General features: G+C 37.9%; 1 protein-coding gene across 3 annotated transcripts in view; it reads left to right on the top strand.

Moving 5' to 3' along the window:
- Positions 1-18,528, top strand: part of mib2.L (MIB E3 ubiquitin protein ligase 2 L homeolog) — a 63,863-nt gene that overhangs the window by 27,147 nt on the left and 18,188 nt on the right. For 2 of the 3 annotated variants that reach the window (XM_018224229.2, NM_001127831.1), the window contains 5 exon segments: positions 3,057-3,228; positions 10,765-10,871; positions 12,996-13,190; positions 13,279-13,421; positions 14,282-14,389. In XM_018224229.2, coding sequence (XP_018079718.1) covers positions 3,057-3,228; positions 10,765-10,871; positions 12,996-13,190; positions 13,279-13,421; positions 14,282-14,389 — 725 coding nt within the window. 3 annotated transcript variants of the gene reach the window in all.

Here is an 18,528-nt window from a genome sequence, read left to right as displayed (position 1 = left end):
ACATAATATGAAAAGGTGACCATCACACTGCATTGGGTTCTTACTTCGTCAACACTAGTTCAAGCTTACATCAGTAGAAGTAACCTGTCTCTTAAGATGTTCATGCAATTTTGCAGTCAATTAAGACCATTTGATACAACATAATCAGAAATGGGGGGTGGGGTTGATTTTTGAGATATACATATTCACATTCCACTTCCATTTGAAATGCAAATGCTTAAAATGAAGACCAGCTCCTTTGAAGCAGACCTGGCTTTCGGTATATAATAGAAATTGCTCACCACCATGACATCTCTTGAAGTTCTAGGTCACTGGAATGTTCTCTTTTAGCGATATCTGATCTACACCTGACCTCTACTACTAGAACCTGATAACTTGATCTTTGTAACAACAGAGATTAAATAACTTTCAGTATCTAATCTTAAACTTAACAATACAAACCCATTGGTGATCTAGCTAACTGAAGAGTTTATTTTTTTACATTACTGCCTGAGGTCAACTTCACCAAATATATAATTTAATAATACCAGAAATAAAATTATCATAATTTGTGTCTAGTACAGTGGCGGAACTACCGGGGGAGCAGGGGGTGCGAGCGGGCCAGGGCCCGCACCCCCTCAGGGCCCCCCGGCAGTCCATGCGCCGCTGAAAATCCGGCCGAATGGAGGGGGCGGGGCCCGGCTGCGCGCCACGCACTAGGGCCCGCCCCCCCCTCTAGGATCGCTACTGGTCTCCTAGTAAAGATACACTGCTGTTTTGTATTTCATATGCTTTGTGGCTTTAGGTGAATTCTAGGGCTAATATATGAACCATTTTTTTGTCTGGTTTTGGAGTATTCATTTTTTAAATAACTCCATATTCATTATGTATCTCAACTGGAAGTTGTGAACTTTAAAGCAACATTTTCAGATGAGAACCTGGGCACTGTACAAGTTATGTAAAGAATTCCTAGCATTGCCTGTCTCAGAAATCCAGGGAAATGCAGGATCCACTGATTCCAACATTTATGGATTTGACAGAAAAATTTTGACTGAACAGAATCCAAGACCTCATCTGTATAATCATATTTGAGAAAAAGAAAATTCTCCATCTATCATACACCATTTCCTAGAGCTATAAAGTATACTATCAAGTTATGGATTCAGTTGGGCTGAATGCTAAGGATTTGGACGAATCCTAATCCTACAAAAATTATTGGGATTTGGTTGAATCCTGGATTTGTGCACACCAAAGCTGAATTTAAATTTTTTAGAGGATTGGAATTTATCATGAATTAAATGTCATATGCTAAATTAAAAAGGGGACTAGGCACTTTTTTGAAAGCTTTGTAAATGTCTGCCTGTAAATTGTGTGTAAAATGCAATATGTGCCATCTAGTGGATGGAATCTATATTATGAAAATATTAATATTTTTTCATGAGTGATATTATACAATCTATGTATCTGTAGTATGTACAACATGGGCATATGAAGACAACAAGTTGCAAACAATATTAAGGTGAAAATGGAGCAAGGATTCTTTTGTACATATTTTTGTATACACAGTATGTATGAAATGGATAAATACATCTATTTATTCTTTAATATGCCCCATCATCAAACCCCACCCCTCCTAGACCAGGAGCTGCCCCACTCTGTCAGCCCCAGTAACAGATTAAAGCCCCACAACCGTACCCCAGCTTCTCCTTTCTATTAGCTAATTGCAAGCAGGATTAATCTCCACTGTACAACCTGAAGAAGGATTAAGGCGGTATTTACAATTTTCAGTGCAGTTGCAGATGGATAAAAGATTTGTCCTCCTCTGTAATTGCTTGCCTGCCTAGAATGTACAAGGCATACAATACATTGTTCAATCCCTCTCCTAGGGAAGAAATCACCATCATCAGTGACTGAGATTTCTCAGCAGATTTATAGCAAAAACATTAAGCTCTATTATAGATGTGTTGGAAAACATAATTTGTGTTACACATGTTTGCAGTCAGTGGATTCTGGCAGTTGCAGTTTAACCTGCCACAAATCCGCCACAGTTCAAGCTTTCCCAGTGTCCTCATTTGTTCTTTCCACACTCATACTTCTCCAGGCAAGGCCTTGCCCAAGGCAGAAACAGGCCTACCACAACATGAAAATGGGTGAGAGAAATGCCTTGTGCTTGTGCTTATACACCCAGGTCACTAGCTGGTAGGAAGGAGCAGAGCTAGAGTCATTGTTGTGTTTAATAAGCAGTAAGGGGGGAAGATGATTCTAACCTGTGGTATCAGTTAGTCACAAACAAATAGACTGGGCAAAGACAGACTCTTCCAAACTCATGCTGCCCTCTTCTAACTAAATAATATCGGTTAATCTCAGCCCAATTGAGGAGGGATCCAACAAGTAACTTGCTGACACAGGTAACCCTTGGACCTTATATAATTTAGTTGGAAATTTTGCTTATCTCTCTCAAAAAACAATATATAGTATAAGGTAAGAACACATCTCCATTACATTTTCATGTTATGAGAATGGTGTTGGGGTGTGCCGTTTTGATAATCTTAGAACCTGTGCATAATGTCAGGTATGGGGGGGGGGTGACCAGATGGCAGTTAGCTGGGGCCCCATGCCTTGGTGATGGCAGACTTGTGATTTCCATGAAAGTAACATAAATAGCTTCCCTACATCTCAAGTTATTATCTTGATATTTCTGATATCAGTACCTTAAATAAGCATCTGGCCAAGGATAATGAAGTAGAAGGCCAAGGTTGTATGTAGAGCTAAGATTAAAGAAGGGCCACAAAATGCATCCAGTATTTTTATGGAAACACCCACACACTCCGAGCAAGTAATCTGTTTTAAGATGTTTTCGTGATCTCTTTTTTGAACTTTTTACAAAAACTTTCATGACAACTGTATTTCAATATGCTTGTTAATACTTTTGTTAGCATTAGAGTTCCTTTACGTATCACTTGAGAAATAGCAAGCAGAGGGACATAGTCTATTTTGGTTCATAGTCTATTGAGTGTGCATATCCAGCTGGTATAGACTATACTAACTTATTAACCAGAAGTTATGTTGTGCCTTAGGTGTCCGCCATCCCAACATCATCTGCGACTGCTGCAAGAAGCATGGAATCCGCGGCATGCGATGGAAGTGCAAGGTCTGTTTTGACTATGATTTGTGCACACAGTGCTACATGAACAACAAGCACGATTTGTCCCATATCTTCGAGAGATACGAGACTGCCCATTCCCGACCGTAAGTACAAAACCAAGAGAACATTCATTTGTAAAGGTATATACTGTTTCAGCAGTGGCCACCTTGCATGAGTTAATAGTTTTGTTTCCTTGAATTCTGAAAATGCAGTATATCTTTAACACTTAATAAAGTGACCCAGTGTTCTTTGTTTTTTTCATTCTGTTGGGGGTTTTTTCTTGGTTCCATGTGCTGAAACATTTGTTTTCCTACCCATGTGATGTACATCCGTATCATGCTTTATTTTTTGTTGTTGTTGCCAAGAAATCATAAGGCATGCAATAGTCATTTCTTGAAACCAATTGCATAATCATAAGGTTCAGTGCTTACAGCATTTGCAATCCATTTGACCCAATGTGGTATTCTAACTGTTAAAGTAGAATTCAACCCTAAAGTTGAAAAACCATACCCCCCTACCCTACATAGACCCCATCCCTCCTCCCCCCCAGCTTAAGTGTTACCCCGGGCAAATGCCCCTAACGTTTTACTTACCCCTCGGTGTAGATTTAGGCATCGGAGTTCACTAGCGTCATCTTCTTCATTTTGGAAACCTTCGGAATGAGACCAGCGTGGCGAAAATTGCTGAAGTGCCAGTCTCATTCCGAAGATTACCGAAGCAGCTGAAGATGGCGCCCGTGAACTCCAATGCCTGAATCTGCACCAAGGGTTAAGTAAAACGTTAGAGGCATTTGCCCGGGGTAACACTTAGGCTGGGGGGAGGGGGGTCTATGTAGTGTAGGGTTTTTTTAACTTTAGGGTTGAATTCTCCAACATGGTTTCATTCTAAATTGTTATAAATAAGTGTTAATAATAATAGGAACTGAAGGGCATTTTAATTTTAAGAAATTATTAATTTAATTAACAACCATTTGTACTAAAACTCCCATTTCTCCCATAGGCAACTCATCTAGGCATTAACTGACATTTTGCCCCCGATTAGGACTTTTGATGCCAGAGGCAAGTCACTGCTATAGTATAGCAACCACACCAACTTTTTAGCCAAAGAGTGACTTTGCACTACAGCAGTAACTTACACAGTGGTGACAATGCAGTCACTTGTTTAGGTGTGCTTGCTAGGGTAACATTACATGGGATGTTTTGCCTTTGGCGATTCCCATGCTTTGCAATGGAAAGATATTTTTGGACCCTTTGTTGCCAGCGCAGGAAACTATTTGAAACAGGAAACAAAACCTCCCATGTGACAACCTTATACTGCAGCAGTGATCAGTATCCAGGGAAACTTATAAAATATCTATATCTGGTACAAGTTGTCCTACAATATTTGCCTATTACTTTTCAGATGATCTAGCCGAGGTATAATATTGTTATATATATTAGGAAAAGCTATCCTTAACAGTAAGTAGAGGTACAGGTATTGAACCTGTTATCCAGAATTCTTGGGACTTTTCCAGTTTTTCCAGATAAGGTGTCATTCTGTAATTTGGATCATCATGCTGTAAATTCAATAAAATATCAATTATTTTAACTCAATAGGATTGTGTTGCCTCCAATCAGGATAACTATCTTAGTTGGGATGAAGTGTAACGTACTGTTTTATTACAGGTATGAGACCTGTTATCCAGAATGCTCAGGATCTGGGGTTTTCTGGATAATGGATCTTTCAGTAATTTGGATCTTCATACCTTAAGTCTACTAGAAAATCATGTAAACATTAAATAAACCCAAAAGACTGGTTTTGCTTCCAATAAGGATTAATTATATCTTAGTTGTGCTCAAGTATCAAGATATTGTTTTATTATTACAGAGAAAAATACATTTTTTACAGTACAAATGTGGATTATTTGGCTAAAATGGGAGATGGTCCGTACAGAGAGAAAGGAAATCGTTTTGAAACCTTTTAATAATTTAATTACAATGGAGTGTATGGGAGATGGCCTCTCTGTAATTCTGAGCTTTCTGGATAACAGATCCCATATCTACAGTATATTTTATTTGTTTAAGTTGTTGAGATAAGGCAGAGCTATGGAGAAACAGACTCAGCCCTGTGACTCAGATTGTAGGGTGACATTTTTTTTTTAGCAGGGAACTTTTATGAAGCTTGATAATTAGTGAATTATAATTCTCCGGAGAATTTCAAACATCAGCATGGCATAAAGTAATTTAAAAACAGCATTTTAATGTGTCTTTTGTTACCCTTTAATCCTTTGAAACCTTTGATCTTGCTGTGCGATGTGTTGCCAGTAAACAAACAGAAACACATCAAAAGGCAACCTAGAAAATAGGGACCTAAAGAGCCACATAATGGTTATGAAAAATAGTGTCAAATCTGGGACTGTGTAAAATATATGGGGTTATTAACTACAAAAATTAAGAAGAAGACCTATATTTCATGGTAATTCTGCACTTTTATATCCTTATATGATCTTAGTGGTTCCTAATATTATGATAAGTATAAAAGGTACTACCTTATATGGGATAAAGCAGAGAAATGATATTCTGTTCTGCACAGATGACTGTGGGGTGAGCCCATCTGCTGGTCTTGGTTCTCACAGCTAATTAATTCTGTTAATTAATATGCTGTTGGCTTTGCTATGCATGTGCCTCAGGCAGTTCATTATATAATCATACAAGCCAAACCATAATAAAAGCACTGATATTCTTGAAAGGGAAGAGATCTAAATCCACAGCCATTTATGGTTTCATGTTATAGGCTTAGTACAATACTCCTTTTCAATTGGTGTATATTTTCTCTGTGGTACATGATAAAATGTTTTTACCTTTATTCCTACAAACAGTTACTACTTAAGTAACATTGAAGTGGGAAGGTTTTTAAAAGTTGGACATACATGTGGCAATTAAAGCTGCAGACTCGGGTCCCTATGTCCCTCCCTTATTGGTCCACCAATGGGTCGAAATTTGGCTTGATATCACATCTATGAGGCCACATTGTATCAGGTCAGACAGATTTGGCCCTGTGAGTGGGGGCCAAATAGGGCTCATGTGCCAAAAAAGCGCATCTAAATTAGGGATGTACCGAATCCAGGATTCGGTTCGGGATTCGTTCTTTTTTAGCAGGATTTGGATTCGGACAAATCCTTGTGCCTGGCTGAACCGAATCCGAATCCTAATTTGCATATGTAATTTAGGGGCAGGTAGGGAAATCACATGACTTTGTCACAAAAGAAGATTTCTTTCTACTTTTTCCCTTTTCTGACCCTAATTTGCATATGCAAATTAGGATTATGTTCAGTATTCGGCCCAATCTTTCACCAAGGATTCAGGGATCACATCCCTAATCTAAGTAAATACAGTACGCGCACCCTTTTCATATACCTACACATCCTACACTTATCACATGGAAAGCTGCCTTTTATCTGTTTGTTTACCTTTCCTAACTAATTCTCACCATTTACAGAAGCAACTGCTATGCACTAATGGCTATGCACTAATGGCTATGCACTAATGGCTATGCACTAATGGCTATGCACTAATGGCTATGCACTAATGGCTATGCACTTATGGCTATGCACTAATGGCTATGTACTAATGGCTATGTACTATAGCATCCTTTTTGCCCCACGTGCTGTCATATCTGGATACTTATTAATATGCTTCACTACTTCCTTGTCTGCCAATTAAATGTCCCATTTTCTTTGTAGACTAGTCACCACCTCATGCGATTGGGACTATTTGGTTTGAGTCTTCCCATAAATAAGATAGCTTTCTGGGAGTTCTCGCATTTTTTTTCCATCCTCCTTGAAAATTAGTAAATGGCCCTCTAGGTGCTAAACTGTAATCTACAACATAATCTCACAAATGCTGCAGGTGCTCAGTTGTGGTTCTAGAAATACAGGTAGGTGTCATGCAGAAACTCAATATCCGGAGAGCCCCAAATTAAGAGAAGGCCATTCCAATTGAGTCCATTTCAAGCAAATAATTAATTAATTAGTTTATCTTAAAGGGCTGGTTCACCTTTAAATTAACTTTTAGTACGTTATAGAATGTCCAGGTCTAAGCAAATTTTCAATTGGCCTTCATTTTTCTTCTTTATTTATCGTTTTTGAATAATTTTTCTTCTTCTTCTGACAGTTACCAGCTTTCAAATGGGGGTCACTGACCCCATCTAATAAAACAAATGCTCTGAAATGCTATACATTTATTGTTATTTTTTTAATCACTCATCTTTCAATTTAGGCCCACTCCTATTTATATTCCAGTCTCTTATTCAAATTATTGTATTGTTGCTAGGGTAATTTGGAACATAGCAACCAGAACCAACCTTAGCAACCAGATTGCTGGAATTGGAAACTGGAGAGCTGCTGAATAAAAAACTAGAGTAAACATCCCCTTTAATCTCTGTATATTTGTACTTAATTTATTTATTATAAAGCTTTTACTCTGTGTGCCATATTCTATATTGTATGATTGCACGGTGCTGTGTATGTAACGTTATACATAAATACTAATAATTCTCATTTCTTCAAATTATTTCTATTTTTCTCTGTAATAAAAAAAACAGTAGCTTGTATTTGAAAACAATCCTGTTGGGCATATTAAGGGGGTTATTTATCAAAGGTCGGATTTTGGAGTTTTTTATACCTCGAATGGACTCAAATTAACTCACAACTTGAATAGCTTCTTATTTAAGAAAAGACTAGATGGGTGAAAAACTTGTATTAGCAAGTGCTAGTTGAGAAAACCCGAAAACTTGAAATAAATCGAGTTTTCAGCTGTAAAAAAAACTCTTAATTGCTCGAATTGATCAATTTTTTGGGCAAAACCCTCCAAAAAAACCTTGAACATCATGAAGGCTATTATCTTCATATGGTTCAAGGGACCTCTGCCATTGACTCCTACATGACCCGACAGGTTTAAGATTGTGTTTTTTCAGGTTCAAGTTATTTCCAGGGTTGGGTATAATAAATCTCAAAAATGTCAAGGTTTTTTTAAAAACAAAATAGATTTTTGACCACGAAAAAAACCTCGAAATTGCAAATTTTCATGGAAAACACAACTTAATCCTTAATAAATCTGCCCCTAAATGTTAAAATTTGTTGAGAAACTTTTTGGTGCAATTATGGAATTGTTCAGAATCTTTCTCCTTCCATATTTGCCATTTCATGCAGATTAAATAAAGAGAAGGGGTGTATATTAGAGAAATAATATGGTCCTTTCTTTGCATTGCTTTACTCTGCAGCATATATAAAATATATCACGTGCCTTTCAAAGTGCACTAGGTCTTTTGGCAGATTTATAGTTGTCTGCTGTAAATCCCAGTAGTCACAACTGCACTGTACATTCTGATCAGTACAGAGGTGTAAATTATGTAGAAATGCAACTACAATGTGTACAATCACCCTACAGAATGGAAGACAGAAATCAGTGGATGAAAAGGTAAATTCTAATATCCCACGCAGATGTGAGTAGAATTTGATGTCCCTCTCTAGTTTGGTCAACATTTGGGGTGATTTATTTAACAGAAGGCAATGTACAAAGTGCAAAAAATAGTGCTGTCAGCTATTTCTGCACACTGGCTTCTGTTGGTCCGTTTTAGTGCACAGAGACCTGTGTGATAAATACATCACTGATTGGGAGGTGGGAGGCACTTGTCATTTAAACTAGGGAAATTAGGGAGAGGCAGAGGATGCTATGGTCAATACCTTGGACATTTTTTTAATTTGGTAATGAATGCAGCCAGACTGGGGGGGAATAGCTACCAAAATGAGCACTAAAGGATGGGCTCTTGTGTATATGGAAATAAAGTATGTGCTGTGAAAATCATTATTTTGCTTACCACTAGAGGGAGAACCAGACCTAAAGACAGTACTGACTTGCCCTAAAGACACTGCCATATTTCAAAATGTGCCTCACACCGTTTACCATTTGTAACAGACATACTACTTTAATATGGAAAAATAAAAGTGTATTTTATTTCCTTTGACACGCCTTTGCAGTCTCTAAGAATACTAAGAATTTACATTTCTGGTCTTAAAAAAATCAATGTTAAATATTCAGAAGCCCTATGTACAACCAGGGAGGTGTAACAGTTTAACCAACCTTGCTGTGTTCTTAATTATTTTCCTTTCCGATGGAAGACAATTTACATTGCAGGCATGAGCTTCCCGTGATATTGACCAGTTTGCAGACCTTGAGGATTGAAATTGGCTCTTCTGGCACAAAAATCTTGTAAATCACTTGTTAGCTGACACTTTCAATCCATAAAGTACTGATGGGTCCAGCAATAATTCCACACCATGTCATGATATTTTTCATGTGTTATTTGGGTAAATGCAGAATGCTCAGGCACAACACAATATAATGGGTTTAGTTTTGGTTCCCTCTGTTACATCAGTGAAATTCTCTATCAGCAAACATCTGTATCGGAACCAGGGTCGTATAAACAAAATCTGGGGCAAAAGTGGCCAGACATATACACATATCTGGCAATGTTTTTGGAGAGTGTTCCCTCCAAGATTTAAACTTATAGTAAAAGCAAAAAGCAAATTAACTATCATTTCAGGTAGTGATTTTTATTTTCTGCTTTCGCTTTTGTACAAGATTGTGGAACTTACTTTCCATAGTTTTCCACTGAATGTTTACACTTTCTGGGCCAATATGTACTAGCTTATATTACCCAAAAAACGTTACCCTTATTAGTTCACTAAACAACCGTTCATTTCAGGCAGTTGATAGCTGGGGGCCTATACAGTCATTACTGTGAAATTGGGGGATCAGGGGAAGAGGGTGAATTTTTTGTTTCAGGCATGGAAATACAAACAGGATATCTTTTTAAATTGGCCAAATTATATGCTTGAATGGTACCTTTACCTGCCTTGTTCTGGGCTGCCTTCTGATGACATCAGAACTCATCGTTTATAAGGATATAATTTACAAGATATTCATAGCTTTTGTGTATTTTATATATATATATATATATATATATATATATAAGCACTCACTGTAGTATGGTGAAAAAGTGTTGATTTATTTCACACAATTTGGATAAGATATAAAATTGTGTGAAAAAAATCAACACTTTTTCACCATGCTATATAGTGAGTGCTGATCTTCTATTTCATATATATATATATATATATATATATATATATATATATATATATATATATATATATATAAATATATATAAATAAAAGTATGACCGCTGTCGATACAGTAGTGTGGTGCTACAAGACTCTTGAAATATATATATATATATATATATAGATAGCACTATCAGTCATAACACAATGATTGAGTACAATAAAGTCAAATAAAACACTGACACACAATACATGTCACTAAAACCAAAGCATCTTTAGGACACTCATGGTAATCCTTTAATCCATGGTATGTAAAGTTTTTTTTATGAGGTTTGTTATAAATGTAGATGGGGCCGCAATGGAAAAAAATGCCCACTTCATGCGTGACCATGCAACCAGCATTTTCACCATTTCCCTAGTAACACTTATCCCCTCCCAACTGTGTGACCCTTGTCCTTGGGTCTGCATAGGGCTGCTATTGTTATTGCTAATTGCATTGGGTTCTTAGAATAATCTTCTACATCTTTTTTTTCTGCAGAGTCATACTGAGCACACGACAGGGTTTACCACGGATTGTGCTAAAAGGAATCTTCCAAGGTGCAAAAGTGGTGCGTGGTCCTGACTGGGAATGGGGAAACCAAGATGGTATGTACCAAACAAAAACCTGCATGATAGTACATTAGTAGTCTTCAGCTAAGTGCACTGCAAACACTTTAACAAAGAACTAAACAACTAAATCATTTCTCTAAATCCACATTTACACACTTGCCTAAGTGCACAAGCCCAAAAGTGTTGTCAACAGTACCTCCTCGTATTTCTTTTCTTTATCAGTCTGCTCCCGGGTACTTTGGTGAATGAGGCTCAGCACACTCCAGTGCAAGGAAGCCACATTTCCTATCACTAGCCCTGGCCAGGCAATAAGTGTAGGGCTTCTTTTGCTTGTGGTTGAATCACACACAGTTGGTGCCAACTTTCATGTGAAAGAGGCACTTATTGTGGGTACAAATGCATGGTAAATAATGCCAGTTTTTTTACACTTTTGTTTACTTATATATAATAAATAAGCCCTAAAGTAATTCTCATCAGTAACCTGTTCAGCAGGTTCCTGTGCAATAAGGTGGGTTGCAGATGAATTTAAAGGAAAACTATACCCCCCAAACAATGTAGGTCTCTATAAAAAGATATTGCATAAAACAGCTCATATGTAAAATCCTGCTTCATGTAAATAAACCATTTTCAGAATAATATACTTTTCTAGTAGTATGTGCCATTGGGTAATCCTAAATAGAAAATTGCCATTTTAAAAAATAAGGGCTGCCCCCTGGGATCGTAGGATTCACTGTACTCTCAAACATATCAACAAACCCTACATGTTAGGTCACATGAGCCAATTAACAGACAGAGTTGTGTCTTTTGCTTCAACACTTCTTCCTGTTACAGTTAGAGTTGAAGTATTTCTGGTCAGGTGATCTCTGAGGCAGCACACAGACCATCACGAAATGGTGGCTCAAGGCAAGAGATGTAAAAGGGCAATATTTACTTAAACATATATACCAGTTTGGTAAGATTCTTTAATATGCCACTTAATATGATATGAACTATCTGTTGCTTAAGTGTTCATTTTGGGGGTATAGTTTTCCTTTAAGATCTTGCAACTTTCAGTGTTCAGTTTTAAAGAGATGATTTTGACAAGCTTATAGTTTTGCAACAAAATATACATTTTACATGTTGCAGGGCTAGTGCATAATTAGGGCAGATTGTGTTTCCTAAATCATTGTTAAAGGGGCAGTAAACCCTTTTATTAACAATAGTGATTTAATAAACACTCTTTTTGCCTATTGTTTTTATTTCCTGCACTAAACAAGGCTACTAACTGAAATTGATTGTTGTTCCCAATCCAGCTTACTGGTTTAAACAAGCTGCTTCAGGTATGAAGTTCCTGGGTGGTGCAAAGTAAGTGCAATGATTGGCTATTTAGTAGCCCATATGTGGACTGGTAGCCTACAGGAGGCTCTGTTTGACAGTGCACCTGCTTTTTATACAACCAAAACATCCTGTAATTAAAAAATTAGCTACTGCTTTGAAGCCATTGAGAGCAACATCCAAGGGGTTTAATAAGTAATTAATTGTAATAAGCTGGGTTTCTTTATACTGAGGGCTTCTCAGTGAACTGGTTGTTTAACCTGCTTGTTAAGTGCAAGAAATATTAAATACCATAGCTACTGCTTAATGCATGAATGAGCTCACTGATCATCAACCTAATGGAGTCTGGCCAGGTGCAGCAGAAGAGGAATATGGGAGGCTACTTAAGAAATCCTTAGAAGTATAAGGGGTAATTTATCTGTGGGAAGGCATGTGAAAAGTGATATAAAATGGATACCATTGTTTATTTTTTTTGCACTTTGCAGACTGCCTTGTGGGCGTGTAGGCATCCCTCTAGCTGTCCCCTAACTTAGTCAGTGGCAGAGCTTCCTTGGGGAAGAGTGCCAAGAGCAGAGCCTCTTAGTGTTCTTTCACCTCTTCTCTGGGCCTTTGTAAATGACCCCTATAATCTTCACTGCCATCAGGTTACTGTACCACTAGGGTTGTACCATAAGCCCTATAACATAAAGTGCAGTATTTCTACCTTCCTTCTTTCTTCTCCATTACATTGCCATCCATGAAGATACGTTAACAAAGGCAAAGAAAATTACAACAGTGTATCGTTATTTTTTAGCAGTAGTTGTTGAGTTTTGCTTAGGAAAATTATGGGCCTGTCATTTTTTCCAGGTGGCGAAGGTAAAGTTGGCAGAGTCGTTGATATACGAGGATGGGATGTAGAGACTGGCCGCAGTGTGGCGAGTGTAACATGGGCTGATGGTACCACTAATGTGTACAGAGTTGGCCACAAAGGAAAGGTGGATCTTAAGTGCATTACTGATGCTCCAGGAGGACATTTTTACAAGGATCATTTGCCCAAGCTTGGTATGTACAAAACTGTTCACATGTTCACATTAACATCTGTGACTGAAACATATATGTAATCTGGTTTTCTCTGTATTCTTTATTTCAGGTAAACCTGCTGAGCTGCAAAGAAAGGAGAGTTCAGAAAGGCACCCGTTTCAGCATGGAGACAAAGTGAAATGTCTTTTAGATGTTGAGATCTTACGAGAGATGCAAGAAGGACATGGGGGATGGAACCCTAAAATGGCAGAGGTAATGGCCATAGAAGAATGGAAAGTTGTTCTCATGTATGGGTGCAATGAGGGTATGACCACAAAATTCATAAAAGGCAAGAAATCCTCTGCACTCCATTTCACTGTATAGGAAATGTGTGTATGTAAGTGCTAACAATGCCCTCTCCTTTAAACAAAACAGGGATTGTATGTGCATATATTGCAAAATATTCAATCTGGCTAACTGCGTCATCCCTGTTCTGACCAGTCATACACATTTTTTGGTGAATGTGCCTTGTCCTAAATATATTTATATGGTTAAGTGCAGATATAATGGCCAAGCATACTGTAGTTCTTTCACCTGCTATTAAAAATATACATTCTTCTTAATCTCATTTTAACTTAAGATATCATGTTTTATTTTAAAAAAGGTGAATCCCACTTTCTATCAGAGTAGCTCAAATATAACCTCTAAATATCACACTAGAAACTATAATTTTGCTTGGCAAACTAAATGAAATATTGCAACCAACCATTTGAAAATCTGTAAATATTTTTCAGTATGTCCTAGCCCAAACACTACAGTAGTTCTTAGCTCCTCCTCAGACACCCATTCCTTTATTCACCAACCAGTTTCTTAGTCTCACCCCCTCAATGCACATGTCTCCCTTAACTAATGCAGTTAGGAGTGTGTTGGCCCATATACAGTATGTTGCAATTTCTTTTATCTGTGAATACAGACCTCATTCTTTGTGCATATGGGGCCCCATATGAGCCCTGGTGCTGCTGTGACCCATGTGACCTCTGTAGTAGTGCAACTATCAGTAAAGACGAAGTCATTTGTTGATCTGTTAAGGTTAAGCGCTTGTGTAAGTCTAAAGTATTTGTTTGTCTGTGCAGTTTATAGGTCAGACTGGAACAGTACACAGGATTACAGAGCGAGGTGATGTCAGAGTTCAGTACAACAGTGAGACACGATGGACCTTTCATCCCGGGGCTCTAACAAAGGTATGGAACTCAAGTCCAGGAATAGAATTTAAGGAAAGCTTTGGTTTTTTTTTTAATTAATACATACAGGCAGGTGAATTGAATTCTCATCAATGGTGTGTGTTGTGTGAATGTGATAAGTACCTTAGGTTGTAAGCTCCACTGGGGCAGGGACTGATTTGAATAATATTTTATTTCTGTAAATATGTCTGCACCATATGAATAAATTATAATAATAATACAATTGGGGGAATGTTGAACATTCTACAGTAGACTTTGTGTAGCTAAACTTCTGGCATTTATGAAAGAGTGAGTGCTGGACGCATACTTATTAAATAGACCAGAACATTCAGGAATGGATTTACATAGCCGGCACCTGGCCATGCTTGTCGCCCCCCGCCCCACCCTCTCCCCTTGACACATGCACAAAGTTTTCATCATCTGGTCCAGAGAACTGGGGAATGGGGTGCAGGAAATTTTTAAAAATCTATCAGATCTCACCAGTGCTTTGGAACCAATGTGAATGTGTCTGGATGGCATGTGTCCCCTAAAATCCCGCTGCCCTAGGCCTGACAACATTACTATATGCAAAACAGATTCTTTGGTATTTGCAGTAAGTAAATAATAATTTTTCTGCTGCGGATATCACCCTCTAGCTCCTGCCTCAATATGAGATTTAGAGTAAAATCTGCACCACATTTTATCAATTGGTCTGTTTGTGCTGTCATGCGTAATTAGACCTTCATATCCCACAAAATATTTAAGGGAATGCAAGTTAAAATGTATAATTAGCCATTTATTTAAAGCCTGGTGACATTATTAACCCTTTGCACTACCAGGGTTTGTTCCCACGAGGAACCACTTTGATGTTGTAATTTACTTAGCCTTGGATATAATAGCATTTGTTCTTACGTGTGTATACATTTCTCTTTCATGAAGTAATGCCATAAGAACAATATAATAAGCTTTTGGTTTCACTCAAAGAGCCTGAAGTTGGTCTTTATTTCAATAAAAAAACAAACTGCTGGTCTGCATCACTGAGAGCAGATTCAGTTATTGACAACTTTATTAGTGGTGGCTTCAAAAAGTGGTATCCATAAAAAAAATTACCAATCCTTGTCACCAAGACAATGCTGTATTTTAACTAAAGGGAAGGTGTTAGCTCCAGCAACAGCATTTGTTGGACTCTTTCAGTTCAGGCCCCTGTTGCTGGTCCAGCCTTACATCAGGGCTCCCCAGTGTTCATAAGAAGATTACAGATATAGGAAAATATCAAAGTATCAGCCATTTAGACATTTTTCCAATATATGGAACAGCAAATAGGTTTAGGTACTTTTTAATTAGCTTGAGATTGGATGTTGCCCAAGAAGTAAAAAAATTCTTACAACTATTTAGTGCATTTCTCTTAGGGGAAAACAAATGAAACTTTTTGACTAGAATTCAAAACAGTAATGCACTGGTAATTTGCTTGTCATAATAAAAGGAGGGAGAGTTATATTGTGAGGGGTTATTGTTGGCCAAGCTCAATTCTTAGTGGCAAAGTATAATTGGGTAGACATCTTAAGTCAAAAGGAATGTTTTTTTCCTTTTCAAGAATAAGGCCAAAAACTTTTTATAACAACCTGAGCTCTCTGTTTAAAACAGTATGAAGTATGATGTTTTGTGAAGTTGTGGGCCTAACAACGTGGACATTAATTTGTCTTTTATTATTGGAAAATAGCCTCATATGCTACAGGAGCACTTGCGCTAGTCATGTACACCCATGCTGTCTGCAGCAGGACCACTTGTACACAGGAGGGTTGAGGGGAGGGCAGCTGGGCCCAAGTCATCCCTGGTTCATGGCAAAATTAATGAATAAATGAGAACTCTAAATGAGGCAACCAGAACCAACACAGTGAGCCAACGAGGAACAGTTAACAAGTGGTGTCCGCTGTTGTACCTGGTTACATCTCCTACCACCTACCTTGGTCCTGCTGGTAAGAAAGCCATAGTTCCAAAAGCATTTTAGTAGCACATTCCATTGGTCAGATATGCTCTGCTAATATTAATATACTTGCAGTATGCTGCCGCCCCAATATTTTAAAAATGCATCTTACAGTCCAAAAAATATATTTATTTAATCATTCAGGAAAATGGTATATATATTTGACGATGAAGAGTGATAAATGCATCCAATTTAAATTTACTGTTAGAAGCAAGATAGAAGGACACACATTACGTTACGGTAGATATGCATATTTGTTTCATATATTTTAGTAAATTTTACCCTGGGCCAAACCTTTTGAATATTTCAGGAAATTGTTTACTTTTTAACCAAACTAATCCAATATTGGTCTGTGTGTTGGCCTAGACTGCATCGGGTAATCTCTTTCAATTCAAAGAGAATTGTAATAGGCAAGAGTAAGAAGATCTCTGGAAATAATCTGAAAATGTGTTAAATGTGGGTGTAATCCATCAATTCTGCCTGGACCCCCACATATCTAGCCATAGCAGCAAATAAGCCAGGTGTTAACGTGCCATCAGGTTTGTATACTCAGCTACAATCTGCCTATCTTATGAAAATAAATGTCAAACATGGAAGCCTGGGGATTATTTATTTACTCATTAAAAGATTTAGGGTTTATGGTGAAGCACTGCTGAATGAGGGTAGGGCCACATGGGGGCTGAAAACCACTAGCCAAAATCTGCTGTCTGATTTCAGCCCTAACGCAGGCGGTAGCCTCCTCTCTTTTCCACATTCAGAAGTGTTGAATTGGAAGTGCCGCAAACAGACTTCAGTGGATTTAGGGTCAAAATGCAGAATCTTGCTTATTTTAGCTAGTTTATTTCAGCCCTGATGTGGCTAGGGTTGCCACCTGGCAGGTAATGTTGCTTGATGCCAATGTTATTTATAGGGAAAACCCATAAAAATATAGGAAGGCCGGTATTTTTTTTCCAGAAAAGGTAGCAACCGTGGCCCTAGCCTGATAGCACTGACATTGCTCTTTTTTAGCATTGTATGTGTGTCTGTTCATAATAAATTCATAATAGGATTTAAGTTTAACCTACTTGTGAGATTAGTTTGTTGGGCTGTAGGTCTCAAAAGCTTCTACAGTCTGCAGACAGTAAAGGCATAAATGTGAGGAGATTGGGTTTAAATACCATTATACATTAAGTGGCGGAGATATGTAACTAGAACAGAATGTCTTAGAAAAATAATATGAACTTGGTGGGAATACATTTACGGTCTGTTTTGCAAGGAAATGGCTTAGGAAGGAAGAGGTGCTGGTTTATTGGATCCATTGACAAGTTATTTCATAAACCATCATTTATGAAATAACACTCCAAACAGCATTTTCTAACCCAATAAAGGAATATATGTTACCAAAATCCTTGACTTATCCATAAGTGCGAGCTGCCAGATTTATGAAGGGTTGACATTTTCAGCATCATTCACAGGGCTTTTTCTTTGAGTTTGCTTTATGGTGTGTTTCTAAAAGAGAATTCATGGGCCCTGTGTTACTGAGCGAATGTGCTTTCTGCCAAAGCCTACATGCATTTATATTTCATTTGTTGCTTCCCCTTTGCTTTACACATACATTAGGAAATGCTTATTATTTTTTTTCCTTTTTTAGCAAAACAGTTTTTGGGTTGGTGATGTTGTGCGTGTGATGGATAACATGGATGCAGTCAAGAAGCTTCAAGTTGGTCATGGGGAGTGGACAGATGATATGGTTTCTGTGAGTGACAGGAAGTAATTAGCCCTGATACATAAAGCCATTCTATTATAGAGCTGGGTCTTCTAACACCATATGTAGTTCCATTTGTCTTATCATTGTGCTTGGTAACACAAGTATTTATAGATCCATTTCCAAGTGAAACTTATTGGGAAACCATTATAGCCATTGTCTCCTTATTACCTTCTTAAGGCATCTTGCATCCTGTAGAATTTCTCCTGCCTGAAATTCCAAATGTTAATTGAGGCTCAACCATCCTGTGAGTTTGGGTCAACCACAAAGTCTAAATCAGGGTAAAAAATCTACCAAGCGAGAGGAAAAAGAGCTGACAAGGACCAAAACGCCGAAACACTGACCAAGTAGGAAATGTGGTCCGGATGCATCTTCCCAAACCGTGGCCAATAGAAGAATGGGAAAATGGGCACTCCAAAGGATTCCACAAAG

This window comes from Xenopus laevis, chromosome 7L (genome assembly GCF_017654675.1).
Source record: "Xenopus laevis strain J_2021 chromosome 7L, Xenopus_laevis_v10.1, whole genome shotgun sequence".
In the NCBI taxonomy this organism is placed as follows: domain Eukaryota; kingdom Metazoa; phylum Chordata; class Amphibia; order Anura; family Pipidae; genus Xenopus; species Xenopus laevis.
The sequence above is the reverse complement of the archived record's forward strand: the minus strand, read 5'-3'. Positions and strand labels throughout refer to the sequence as shown.